The 13162-nt window shown below is 37.0% G+C and overlaps 1 protein-coding gene across 1 annotated transcript in view; it reads right to left on the bottom strand.

Moving 5' to 3' along the window:
• Positions 1–1645: 1645 nt before the first annotated feature.
• The window catches only part of LOC115222259 (sodium/potassium-transporting ATPase subunit beta), a 28635-nt gene continuing 17118 nt past the window's right edge, over positions 1646–13162 (bottom strand). The window contains exons 2-5 of the mRNA XM_029792420.2: positions 12561–12668; positions 9151–9323; positions 3503–3610; positions 1646–2814 (exon numbers count right to left, since the gene is read on the bottom strand). Of these exons, the coding sequence (XP_029648280.1) occupies positions 2554–2814; positions 3503–3610; positions 9151–9323; positions 12561–12668 (650 nt within the window). The 3' untranslated portion in view covers positions 1646–2553. The remainder of the gene's footprint in view (positions 2815–3502; positions 3611–9150; positions 9324–12560; positions 12669–13162) is intronic.

The raw sequence follows: 13162 nt of genomic DNA, 5'->3' as shown, positions 1-13162 counted from the left end.
CTGGCTTGCAAGTCCCCAGTTAAACCGTCCAACCCATGCCAGCTTGGAAAACGGACGTTAAACGAGGATGATGAATAATGCTTCTGAAAACAGATTACTAAGATCTGACAAGTATCCATAAATGAAGGTTTTTGTGTAATCAAATTTTGCTTTAGAAACACATCAGTGAGAATCCTCTTTGTTTTCACATGAATCTTATTAAATCTAAATATTGAACAAGAATGCAAGAATGATTAACAAGTACCTTGATGACTTCTTGTAATTACATCAAAATTGTTGATGTTCATTTCAAGTTTCACACTGATTTCAGCAAAATAATTACAACTTTCGAAAAACATTCATACTATACTGCTTTAGTCATGAATTTGAAAATATATTTTTTGTGTAAATTACAGACAGCTGCTAATTGCCATGCAAAATTTAAGTAACTTCCAAGATTTTAAAGGTTGAGCATGCCTGCACTAGCTATATTATAGTGATAACTGAATTAATTTTGGTTTTCAATGGGGGTGGAAGAGGACATAAAACTGATGTTCTGAACAATCAGTTGCCTTTCTGAAATTTTTTAAAACAGATTTTTTAATATAATCGAAGTTGAGATAATCACATGTCATGTCAAAAATCTAAAAAGATGAAGCATTAAAATTTTATTTTATTTGTAAATTTATATAACAATAAAAACAGTTCTTGAAAAAATTATGATTTGGTTTGTTAAAAATTGGTTTCAAGTTTATTACAGTAAACAACAAAGGTTATGAATTAATATTTCCAAGTTATCCTTTCTTTCATATGTATTATAATTTACTTGATTTGGGTTAGAATATAGTAGCTTTAGAGTTACATCAGTAATAAATAAAAAGAAAGCATCTTCCAAGAAAAACTTTGAATACAAAATGATATCATCTAAGAAAGTTCTTGCAATTAGCTGTCCATTTATATTTATATATATTAAAGTTAGCTAAGGACGGTTTATGGGATTAGCATAGGTTTCACGTCCATAAAGGGCTTATACTTATAGCGTACCATCAGATCCCAAAACCTGTTGGCTAAAGACCTGTCAGTATGTTAGAGGAAAGGACCCCATTACTCAATGGCAACAAAGGAGATTGTCTCCCCTTGGCTATTAATCGCCAATGTCAACAAAGGGAATTGTATTCCTTTGGCTTATTGATTGCCAGTGATCCTGTTGCCCTGTGGGTTCCAATAGGTTAGCAGGAATTTCCTAAAATGTAAGCACTGTTCAAAGACCTCTGTTCTGGAGTTCAGGATGTTCCCTCGGTTGAGGGAGTCCTTTAGGATCCTTACCCATTCCACTATGCATAATTAACAGCAATTGGTCCCATTAATGTAGGGGCCTGGATTTTCTAGGATTCTCCATGATATTGTGTATGGAATCCCATCGTTTATCAGCTGCCAAACATATATAAATATATATTGTAGGAAATAAGCACCAACAGCAGGTTGTGGAACGGAGTGATGCCTGTCATTTATGTCTTCTAATAATGTTTCTGTTTCTTGTCCAGGTCTTACAACTACTGAAGTGAACTGTTTCAATATAAGCTTTGAAAAGTAGCATTTTAAATCTATTACGATCTGAAAAATTACAAACGTTTACAAATTCTTGTTAACTGGGGTCTGTTTTTGACCTTTCCAGATGCCAATTAGCATGGAAGTGCAAACTTTTGGAATTTTCCATTTAGTGATAGGATTAAATGCTTCTTCTCAAAATGTACATTGAAACAGTTTCTACAGCCTATCAATTTAACAAGGTTGAGCTCCTGAGATGCGGCATAGAATTCTGAGCTCCTCAGATGGGGCATAGAATTCTGAGCTCCTCAGATGATGGAGCATAGAATTCTGAGGTCCTCAGATGGGGCATAGAATTCTGAGATTCAAATTTTAATTGATTAGTTTTTTTACTCTCATTTTTTGCAGATGTAGTTTCAAAATTTGTCAGTTAGATGGGGATCTAGCCACATCCCTATTGTCTTAATCTAATGAAGTATATTATTTTCAAAGAGATTTTAGATGAAACTGTAGTTTTATTCTAGAATGAGCACATTAATAAGAAATTCAAACTGGAAAAATTATGTTCATTAATCTCTTTAATATATAATTTTTTTCTCTGAGACATTGACTACAAAGCTTGTGTTTCAACAGTTTTCTAACTGAAGCAACAAAGCAGATGGAAAACAAACCTGAAAAGGTCATCTCTATTTCTGCTTTAATACCAGTATCATCTACAACTACAGCATATTTAAACAAAGTTAAATTTATACTTAGAAATGCTAGTTTTCTTTGGTTTTTTCTTGTTGGTTTTTTTTCAGTTTGAATTAAAAATCTAGAAAGCTGTTAATTTGGTACTTCACAATTTCTACAAACTTACTGACCTTAAAACTTAATATTTTTCAATCTCTTTTAACATTAAACTACATAAACTAAAGCCCAGTGTTGTATATACCTGTTTTAAACCATTTGAAACTACTTGACTACACTGTGAAAATAATGAGTATCAATCTTTATTAATGTGGCTACTTATGAATATTTCATGAGTTAGTTCATATGTAGTCGAAATTTGACCACCGATTTGATTGCTTTTGTAGCATTCTTGTATATTGCCCAAACTCTACATCGAACATGAACTGTTAATCCAGGTTGTAAGGTATTAAACTGCACCATAAGCAATGGGGCTCGATAGTGAGGACTCCTCAATTGTGGGAAGAAATCTAAAGAGTACCCTTTTAATGGTGAATAAGTGATAGAATTATTGAAAATGGGGTCCTGTGTGATTAAATATCTTGTGTCTGCTTCTGTCTGTAAAAAAATGAAAATAGTTTCTTATAATAACCTATAATTTGATGACGATAATAGATAAAATTTAAAATAAACTTAGCATTCTTTAAATATCTAATGTGCTCATATTTTCTAAGTTGTAATAAATTCTTTTGTATGAAGAATATATATAGAATTCCAGTTGGCAACTTCATTATAATTCACATTGTTCTGTAGAGAAATTTTATGAAAAAGTTTCTAAAATAGGGCATAATTTTTGTTCCTGTTTCTATAGCAGGTATTTTTTTTTATAAGATATCTTTTTTAATGAACTTGTAATGTTTATGTTGCAAGTTAAGTAAATATTTTATAAAGAAACGGGTAAAACCTTTCTAGATAAACTTTTAGTGAAAATGCTCCTTTAGGCTCACTGAAATACTCTGCTTCATATAAAAAATTTAGGAATTCTCTACATTATACAGCACTCTACCATTTCAACCACAAATATAATTAGAATTAACACAATTTCTTTGTACTAATGCCTTGATGTACAGTTAGGTTTTAGGTTTGTCCTACAGATAAATCCCATTGTTGCCAGCATAGTAAAACAAAAACTAAACCAGTAATAATGATGATTACTTTCAATATTTCTAACATCAGAGATGGCAACTACATGCATCCATGGTCAAATCATACCTATAAATAATGATATAAAATTTGTAGAAAATACCTCTCCAGTGCAGGTAACTGGAACATGATCTTTAGACCATATGCCAGTTAAGTATTTTTTAACAACAGGGTTGCTTTTCTTGTAAGGGAAAGGTAATGTATTTTCAGGCTGAAAGAAGATAATAAAGTTCATTATTTGCAATAAAATGGTAACAGAAAGAATAAACTTTTTGATATAGTACAATACAAAGCCCTAAGCTCATTTCAAGATTCCTTCTTTGACACACACATACACAGATTTAAAGACAAAGTAAGAACTATCTTTTCACCTTTAACCCTTTTGTTACTAACCCAGCTGAAACCAGCTCTGGCTCTGAGTACAAATGTCTTATTTTCATAAGTTTTGAATTAAAATCTTCCATCAAACCTTAGTCACAATTTATGTTCCTAACACTAGCTTAATGATCTCTATTGCAATCAGACCTGGACACAATGCAGCAGTGGATCATGGACTGGCAACTCTAGCTGGTTGTGGACAAACGTACCACCATGCATTTTGGGAGGAAAAACCCAGTGTCTACTTACTCCCTCGATAACACTAATCTCAAAAAGTCTTCTTGTGAACGTGACCTGGGCATTATTGTCGACAGCAATTTGCGTTGGACAAAACACATTGCTAAAATTGCCAAGAAGGCTGAGAGTGTCTTGGCATCACTCACCAAGTCCTTTGTGAGCCGCTCTCCAGCTATCTACCTGTGGCTTTATATAGCTATGGTACGACCTCACCTGGAATTTGCATCACCAGTCTGGAACCCCTATCTTGCCCAGGATATTAATTGTCTGGAAGCCATTCAGCAACGTGCAACCAAGAGAATACCCTCCATCAGGCATTTGCCATATTCTGAACACCTTAATTCCCTGGGCATGGACACATTGAAACTCCGACATCTGGCAGCTGGCTTGGCAGACACCCATAAAATTATTAACCATCTTACAAACAATAACTCTGAGCACCTTTTCAAACTCCACCTGTCTAACACCCACAGACATGTTTACAAAGTCAGAAAACAACACAGCTCCCATGACTTTCGGAAACATTTTTTCATGCTCAGAGTTGCTGAAGCATGGAACAAACTGCTGGCATCAGTTGTTAGTTGTCGGAGCACTGCATCCTTCAAAACTTCCATGCTTCCTGAGATTCGCCAACACTACACCTGATTTTCTCCCCTCCATATACATGCAAGCATATATCTGACTCATACACTGTTCACTTCCCAGACATTTATACATTACTGCATATACTTTATATGCACTTTCTGACAAGTTGTGGTGCACCTGAGCACTGTATACAATAATTTCATTATTATTATAACTAAGTTATTTTACTAAATTCTCTGTTATATTTAAAGTAATTGAAAGAAATACGGAGCATCTCAACAGAAATACAGTAACGAAAAGGTTAAATAATTTTCTTTAATGACACTTCATCTATATTGCCTATTTGTACTATTTCTTCTTTTTTTTTTTCAGACAATGGTCATGTATCTGTGAAACTCTAAAATTTTTCTTTATACTCATCAGGCATCTTGTGTGCAATCCTGGTTATACATCTTCATTAAAGGGTAGCACCAAAACGAAAACCCAGCTCATCTGCTGGTAAGTTTCCCTTTTCTGCCAATCTCATTGTTGCACACATTACCACCATCATTAAGATTATGTTGATTATGTCTCCATAATTTTATAGCTTCCTCTAGTTGGGCAAATTTTTGCTTCTGTATGATGAAGTCTTTGTTCTTTTATTCATTCTCTTTAATGTTGCTTTCTATTTGTTCAGTTTGCAAAAAAGGTTTTTGATTGGTAGAGGACCATACTATCACTGCCATGTTGTTTGGCATATTCAGCTCAGTTTTAATTAATTGTGCATGTCTGGTTAGTTGCCACAGAGTGTAGAGTTACTGAATTACCAGCAACAGATGATCCAGGAAGTCAGAAAGATGACTACTTATAAATGCCAAAACCTTCCCAGGTGAAGAATGCACCCCACAACAGAGATTAGTAGTTAATGACTTCAGGATCCTGTGAATGGACAGAGATTTAGAGACGTATTACTCGAAGCTTTTGACAACTGGAGCTTCCTATGGGACAACCTGTTGAGAGCTACTGACCAGCCACAGGGCTACTGCATATGGTGCAAAGTTCTCTCTCAACCTAAGGTAACGTGGTGGTAAAACAATATAGTTGACAGGGCCATGAGGGAAAAGAAACAGGCTTGGAAGGACTGGAAGAGTGGACGTAGCAAGGAACTGTATCAGATCACTAGAAGGGAAGCTAGGAGACAGGTTTACTTAACCAGAGGGGAAGCAGATAAGAAAAATTTGCCAATGTTCTGTGTCATGAGGACTAAAGACTTGAAGTGTTTCGTATTGCAAGACAGTACGTGAGAAAGAATTGTGATGTCATAGGAGAGAAATGTGTCTGCATGAATAATGGCTCACTTGCATTCAATGGGGCTGCAAAGAGAAAGACTTGGAGATACCTCTATGAAAGGTTGGTAAATGAAGAAAATGAATGGGAGAAAGAGAGTCTGCCAAATGTCAACCCAACAGAGGGATGAGCTATCTGAATTGACAGTATCTTGTTAGATAAAGCAATTAAGGGTATGAAGACAGGGAAAGCCCCCGGCCCATCATGAATTACTGCAGAGATGCTCAAAATATCTGGCAGTGTCAGCTATAGCCTAGTCACCTGTATAGTCAACCATGTGATACATGAAGGAGTTATACCCAATGGCTGGTGTAGCAGCACCATAGTCAACTGTTACAAAGGTAAAGAATGATTATAGAGGCATCAGATTGCTGGATCAGGTGATGAAAATTAAAGAAGGGGTCATAGCCCAACTAATTAGGAAGAGAGTTAGTTTAGGTGAGATACAGTTTGGGTTTGTGCCAAGGAGAAGCACCACCAATGCTATATTCCTGGTAAGACAGCTGCAGGAGAAATATCTATCCAAAGATAAACCTCTGTACTTGGCTTTTGCTGACATGGAGAAAGCCTTTGACAAGGTTCCTCAATCCCTTATCTGGTGGTCAATGAGGAAACTAGAGATAGATGAGTGGTTAGTGACTGCTGTACAAGCCATGTACAGGGATGCTGTCAGTAAGGTGAGGGTTGGCAACGAGTATAATGAAGAATTCCAGGTAGGAGTAGGGGTCCATCAAAGATCAGTCCTCAGCCCCCTCTTATTCATCATAGTCCTCCAGGCAATAACAGAGGAATTCAAGACAGACTGCCCCAGGAAGCTCCTCTATGCTGATGACCTTGCTCTAATAGCTGAGTCAATACCAGAACGAGAGAAGAAGTTTCAGGTGTGGAAGCAAGGTCTAGAATCGAAGGACCTTAGAGTTAACTTAGCAAAAACCAAAGTTCTTAGGAAGTAGGAAGGCAGACAAATCACAAATGCCTTCAGGTTGTTAGCCCTGCTCGAATTGTAGACAAGGTATAGGTAGAAACACCATAGGAGGTACCCAGTATAAGCTATCAACATTTAAGAAGTACAGCAATATCAAAGGAAAGTTAACTGGGAAGATAGTTTTTGTGTGTGGCAGATGCACAGGTGCAATAAACACCAAAAATGTGCAGAGAACAGCTTCCATCACATGACAGGGGATGAAACTACAAGTAGTTGATAGCTTCGATTACCTAGGTGACCAAGTCTGTAGCAGGGGTGGATGCTCTGAGAGCATAGCTGCTAGAATAAGAATAGCCTGGGCTAAGCTCAGAAAGCTCCTACCTCTGCTGGTAACAAAGGGCCTCTCAGAGTGAAAGGTAGACTATATGACACATGTGTGTGAACAGCCATGCTACACAGCAGTGAAACATGGGCTGTGACTGCTGAGGACATGCGTAGGCTTGAAAGCTAGTATGCTCTGCTGGATGTGTAATGTCAGTGTGCATACACGACCGATGTAAGCACTCTGAGAGAAAAGTTGAACATGAGAAGCATCAGATGTGGTGTGCAAGAGAGACAGCTGCCCTGGATGGTCATGTGTTGTGTATGGATGAGGACAGCTGTGTAAAGAAGTGTCACACTCTAACAGTGGAGGGAACCTGTGGAAGAGGTACACCCTGGATGGACTGAGACCTTTGGAGATATGCTGTGCTTGGGAAGACCCAGCAAGATCATAGCCGTGGCCTATACTAGAGTTGTATAACTGGCCCATTTAAGAGTACCCTTTAATCATCGGGCAATATGCTGTGCTTGAGAAGATTGGTTGAGTCAAGTGAAATCATTGTCATGGCCAATCCCAGTACCGCTTGACTAGCACCCACGCTGGTGGCATGTAAAAAGCACCATTCGAGCGTGGCTGATGCCAGTACTACTGGACTGGCTCCATGCCAATGGCACATAATAAGCACCTTTTGGGCATGGTTGATGCCAATGCCACCTGACTGGCTCCCATGCCGGTGGCATATGAAAGGTGCCTTTCAGTCATGGTCGATGCCAGTGCCGCCTGACTGATCCCTGTGCCAGTGGCACATTAAAATCAGCGCTACACTCTCGGAGTGGTTGGCATTAGGAAGGGCATCCAGCTGTTGAAACCTTGCCAGATCAAATTGGAGCTTGGAGCAGCTTCCTGGCTTGCCAGTCCTCAGTCAAACCATCCAACCCATGCCAGCATGGAGGACAGACATTGAATAATGATGATGAAAAAATGGCTATTAGAAAAGCAATGAAATGTAATAAAAAGTTCTGAACACGATTTAGTGATGATGGAATGGTTCCAACAATGTTGGAATGAGGTAGCTTGACAGCAATTATTCTTCAAAGAACTTAAATTAGAACATGGGTGTTGGCTTTGAAAATTCAAGAAGGAATTCATTGAAGGAAACTAGATAGAACATTGATTGGCTACAAAGGGCCATGGAAAGATTCATGCTAGGAATATTATTTTGAGAGCAAATCCCAAATGAGATAATCTGAGAAGAGAGCAAATCCAAAATGAGATAATCTGAGAAGAGAGGAAATCCAAAATGAGATAATCTGAGAAGAGAGCAAATCCCAAATGAGATAATCTGAGAAGAGAGCAAATCCAAAATGAGATAATCTGAGAAGAGAGCAAATCCAAAATGAGATAATCTGAGAAGAGAGCAGAGTGAATGTGATGAGAGAATACGAAAAGCCCAAGTCCAAACATGTTGCAAAATTCACAAACAGGTGGACCTGTGCAGTTGCTGAGTGGTACCCAAGGCTGATTAGTATGAAAAGGCCACTTGGATGGCCTCCATGATAATGGGAAGGTGATCTAGGTAAGAAAAACATATTTAAGTATATTGACAAAAAGTTTTCATTATTGATAATTTGATATCCATAAGTAAATAATAGTGAACAAATGAATTAAGATATTCACACACAATTCAAATTCAAAACCTAGAGTAAGCCAAAAGGATATAATTCTATTCCAAATATTTCTGTCATCTGAATACAGCTAGGATTAACATTTTTTACCTTCACTTGCAGTGCTGATCTCAAATTCTACACAGACATTACAAAATCATTCTAAGATGAAATGTTCACTGGGAAATTAACAGCACAGTGAATGTGTTATTACTTTGCATAGTTTACGTTTTAATAAAGAATAACAAATCATTAACAAATATTTACATATATATATACATGTGTGTGTGTATATATATATATATATACATTACCAGTTCAAGTGACAAAAGAATGCAGGGTCTACCTTCTGCATAACCATAATTCTGTAGGTGAATACAGCTACCAAGGTCTTGCTGCCAATAAATACAATTTTCTTTCTTTGAGTGTAGTCCAGACACTGAACAATCTTCTAAATGTGAGTTGTTGACATACTCATGCCAGTATTCTGGAGAGAAAAACCATGAATTTGTAAATGAACTTGCTATATCAAAATGTTTTTTTTTTTTTATTGACACAGAGTCTCAAATTTCAGTAACAATATACTGTTCACGAAATTTGTGATTTTATGTTGATCTTATCAATGCTGAAGTTGTTTTTACTTAGCTCTGGTTAAGCAAACCTAGATCAAAAGCAGTCTTCCTGTGACAATCTATCTTATCTCTTTGAATATCTAACATTACATTATGTAACATATTTTCCTTTTCTTAAAATGACAGGTGTAACATGAGGGAATTTGTTTCCAATTTTTGACAGGTCGAGGCTTCTTCACCAGCTTGCCAACACTGAATTTACCCCAGGTGGTATTTGAACTCAGAATACAAAGAAGAAAATATTACATTAGGTGCCCCATAATATCATCCAGTTCTATGATACATAATCATATTTAATAAGAGAAAAACTGATAAATTAAAGATTTAGTGATGGTATGAAATAAAAAGAAAATGAGATGCAAATTGAGTATCAAATGTTATAAGACAAAACAAAAACTAATACAATATAGAATGATGAACTTAAATGCAGTAAGCTAGTAATAGTAAATACCAAGAGTTTTCTGAGGATTGGTGCTTAGATCCAGTTAAGTTGATGCAAAATAAATTTCCTAGAATTTCACAGGATCTAATCAGAAAAACGTTGCTAAGAATAAGTATCACTATGAATTTTTGAAAATATTTAAATGTAATTTCTTTAGTATACTTTCTTGGAGAGCATCCAAAAACATTTTGATACCTCTTTTGCGAAATATGGATGAATATTTCAGGAAAGTTGAATGGGCATTGAATTGGTTGAAGTCTTGTCTAATTGGGTTAAATGAATAATTAACCATATTTGCTTTCAAATTGAGGAAATAATCATCTTCAAATTATACAAATTAATAGTGTCCTTGGTGTAGCCTTTATCAAGTTGTTGGATCAGGTAATGAACGTAACGGAGAGGATCATGGTTGGGCTATGACCCTCTCCATTATGCATTTCATTTAGACTTTGGGTTTGTGCCAAGGAAAAGCTCCATTGATGCTATATTTCTGGTTGAGACAGCAACAGGAGAAATACCTAGCAAAAGATAAACCTCTGTACCTTTTGTTGACATGGAGAAAGCCTTTGACAGGGTTTCCTGATCCCTTATCTGGTGGTCAATGAGGAAACTAGGGATAGATGAATGGTTAGTGAGAGCTGTACAAGCCATGTACAGAGATGCGGTCAGTAAGGTGAGGGTTGGCAACAAGTACAGTGAAGAATTCCGGGTTGGGGTAGGGGTCCACCAAGGATCTATCCTGAGCCCCCTATTATTCATCATAGTCCTCCAGGCAATAACAGATGAATTGAAGAGGGGATGCCCCTGGGAGTTCCTCTATGCTGATGACCTTGTTCTAATTGCTGAGTCACTATCAGAACTAGAGAAGTTTCAGATGTAGAAGCAAGGTCTAGAATTGAAGGGCCGTAGAGTCAAACTAGTAAAAACCAAAGTCTTAATAAGTAGGAAGGCAAACAAATCCCTTCAGAGAAAAGTTGGACATGAGAAGCATCAGATGTGGTGTGCAAGAGAGATGATTGCGCTGGTATGGTCATGTGTTGTGAATGGATGAGGACAGCTGCATGAAAAAGTGTCACACCCTAGTAGTTGAGGGAACCTATGGAAGAGGTAGACCCAGGAAGACCTGGGATGAGGTAGTAAAGCACAACCTTCGAACATTGGGCCTCACTGAGACAGTGATAAGTGACCAAGACCTTTGGAGATATGCTGTGCTTGAGAAAACCCAGCAAGCTAAGTGAGGCCATAACCGTGGCCTATGCCAGTGCTGTATAACCAGCCCATTTAAGAGTACCCTTCAATCATTGGACAATAAACTATGCTTGCGAAGACCTGTTGAGGAAAGTGAAATCGTTGTCGTGGCCGATGATAGTACTGCCTGGAATGTTAAAAGCATCATTCGAGCGTCATCGTTGCTAGGGCCACTGACTGGCTCCTGTGCCGGTGACACATAAAAAGCACAATTTGAGCATGGTCGTTGCCAGTGCCACCTGACTAGCTCCTGTGCAGGTGGCATGTAAAAAGCATCATCTGAGCGTGGCCAATGCCAGTACTGCCTTACTGGCCCTCATGCTGTTGGCACGGAAAAGCACCCACTACACTCTTAGAGTGGTTGGCGTTAGGAAGGACATCCAGCTGTAGAAACTTTGCCAGATCAGATTGGAGCCTGGTGCAGCCTTCTGGCTCGCCAGCCCTCAGTCAAACTGTCCAACCCATGCCAGCATGGAAAGCAAATGTTAAACGATGATATTCATCAACCAGACAAACGGGTCAACTCTTCTTTGCTAAGAGTGAGAATGAATTATTAATATTTTTTTAATACTTACAGAATGCTGAAATTATACTATACTATATCAAATATGTATGAAACATTAAATGCTTTTATGTCACAGTGAAAATTAATTTCATATGAATGAGACTAAATATATAAAAAATACATAAATGCCATATAAATACGAAGTACCTCTATTTTTGTTTTTTGTTCTTTTTTATGGCTAAGAAGTTGCTTTAAAACTTAATGCTAAAGAATTTTCAAGGCCAGAAAATAACTAATCAGTTGCTTGCCTTTTACAAAGTTTGATTTCAATCCATCTGGGATAACAGTTCATATACCAGGCACAGTGCTGATACTGTCACAGGCTCAAATATCTTACACCACACGAAAAAGTTGATTAGTAAAGATTCATTTATTCAACAAGGTACAACTACTATCTTACAGACACACTTTTTTCCTCTTTGCAACAACAGCTTCTGCTCTGTTAAACTAGCAAGCTAGATACTAATTCCATCTTGTCCTACCGGATTAATTAAATCCTTTTACCAATCATATCATCCCAGAAATGCAGCTTTTTGGAATTCTCTCTTTGGCTTCACTTCCCCTGCAAGCATCCATTTAATAGAATGTCAAACTGAATATAGGCAGCATCTGGAGTCTGGAAAGGCCTTCAGTGGGCCCCTACTCCTCCTTTTCTTATTAATTAATAACAAATGAATAGGACAAGTATTGTTCATTATAGCAGAAATATCACAAAAACTCTTTACAGCATATTAATTACAATCATTAATAAGATATAAAACCAAGACAGTCAATTATGTTATGAAATTAAAACAACATCAAAATGTCACAAAAACAACTTGTTTCCAGCTCTCTTACCTTGAAGAATTGTTTCAATGTTTTCCGAGTATGGCTGATAAGATGCTTTAATGAAGGTGTTGAATTTAATCAAGTGATTGCTGTTTGATGGAGTATGTAAGGCAAGACCTGCATAAGAAAGTGAAATTGGGAATATCATGAGAAAGCCAGGCACATGGATTGAGCAAACTGTTTTGAATTCCTTTTCGTTGTTTATTAGATGCACTTTCAATTTCGATAGAGCAAAACATTTCAGTCATGACTATGCTATACTTTTTTCCTTCAGGAATTGTATATTTATGACCTGTATATCTTAGTTTCAGAGTTGGTATACCCTGTACATACATATTATAGGAGGTAACTAAGTGTTAGTAATATAAAGGGTATCTACTTGTAAAACGCTGTTTCAAAAACTTGTCCAACCCAACTATTATAGAAAAGATGGTAAAGAATGATTTAAAAGGAAATTTGTTTGCTATTTCTTTCAGATCAAGTAACCACATGGAGACTCCCTCAAATTCATTTGTTCTTGTTTAATCCCAGGTGAACCTTAACTTCTTAGAATTTTATTATCCAAAATGCTCTTCCTTTTTAGGACAATTAGGTTTGACTTGAGGGAAATC

Source organism: Octopus sinensis, linkage group LG19 (assembly GCF_006345805.1).
Source record: "Octopus sinensis linkage group LG19, ASM634580v1, whole genome shotgun sequence".
NCBI classification, from domain to species: Eukaryota; Metazoa; Mollusca; class Cephalopoda; order Octopoda; family Octopodidae; genus Octopus; species Octopus sinensis.
The sequence above is the reverse complement of the archived record's forward strand: the minus strand, read 5'-3'. Positions and strand labels throughout refer to the sequence as shown.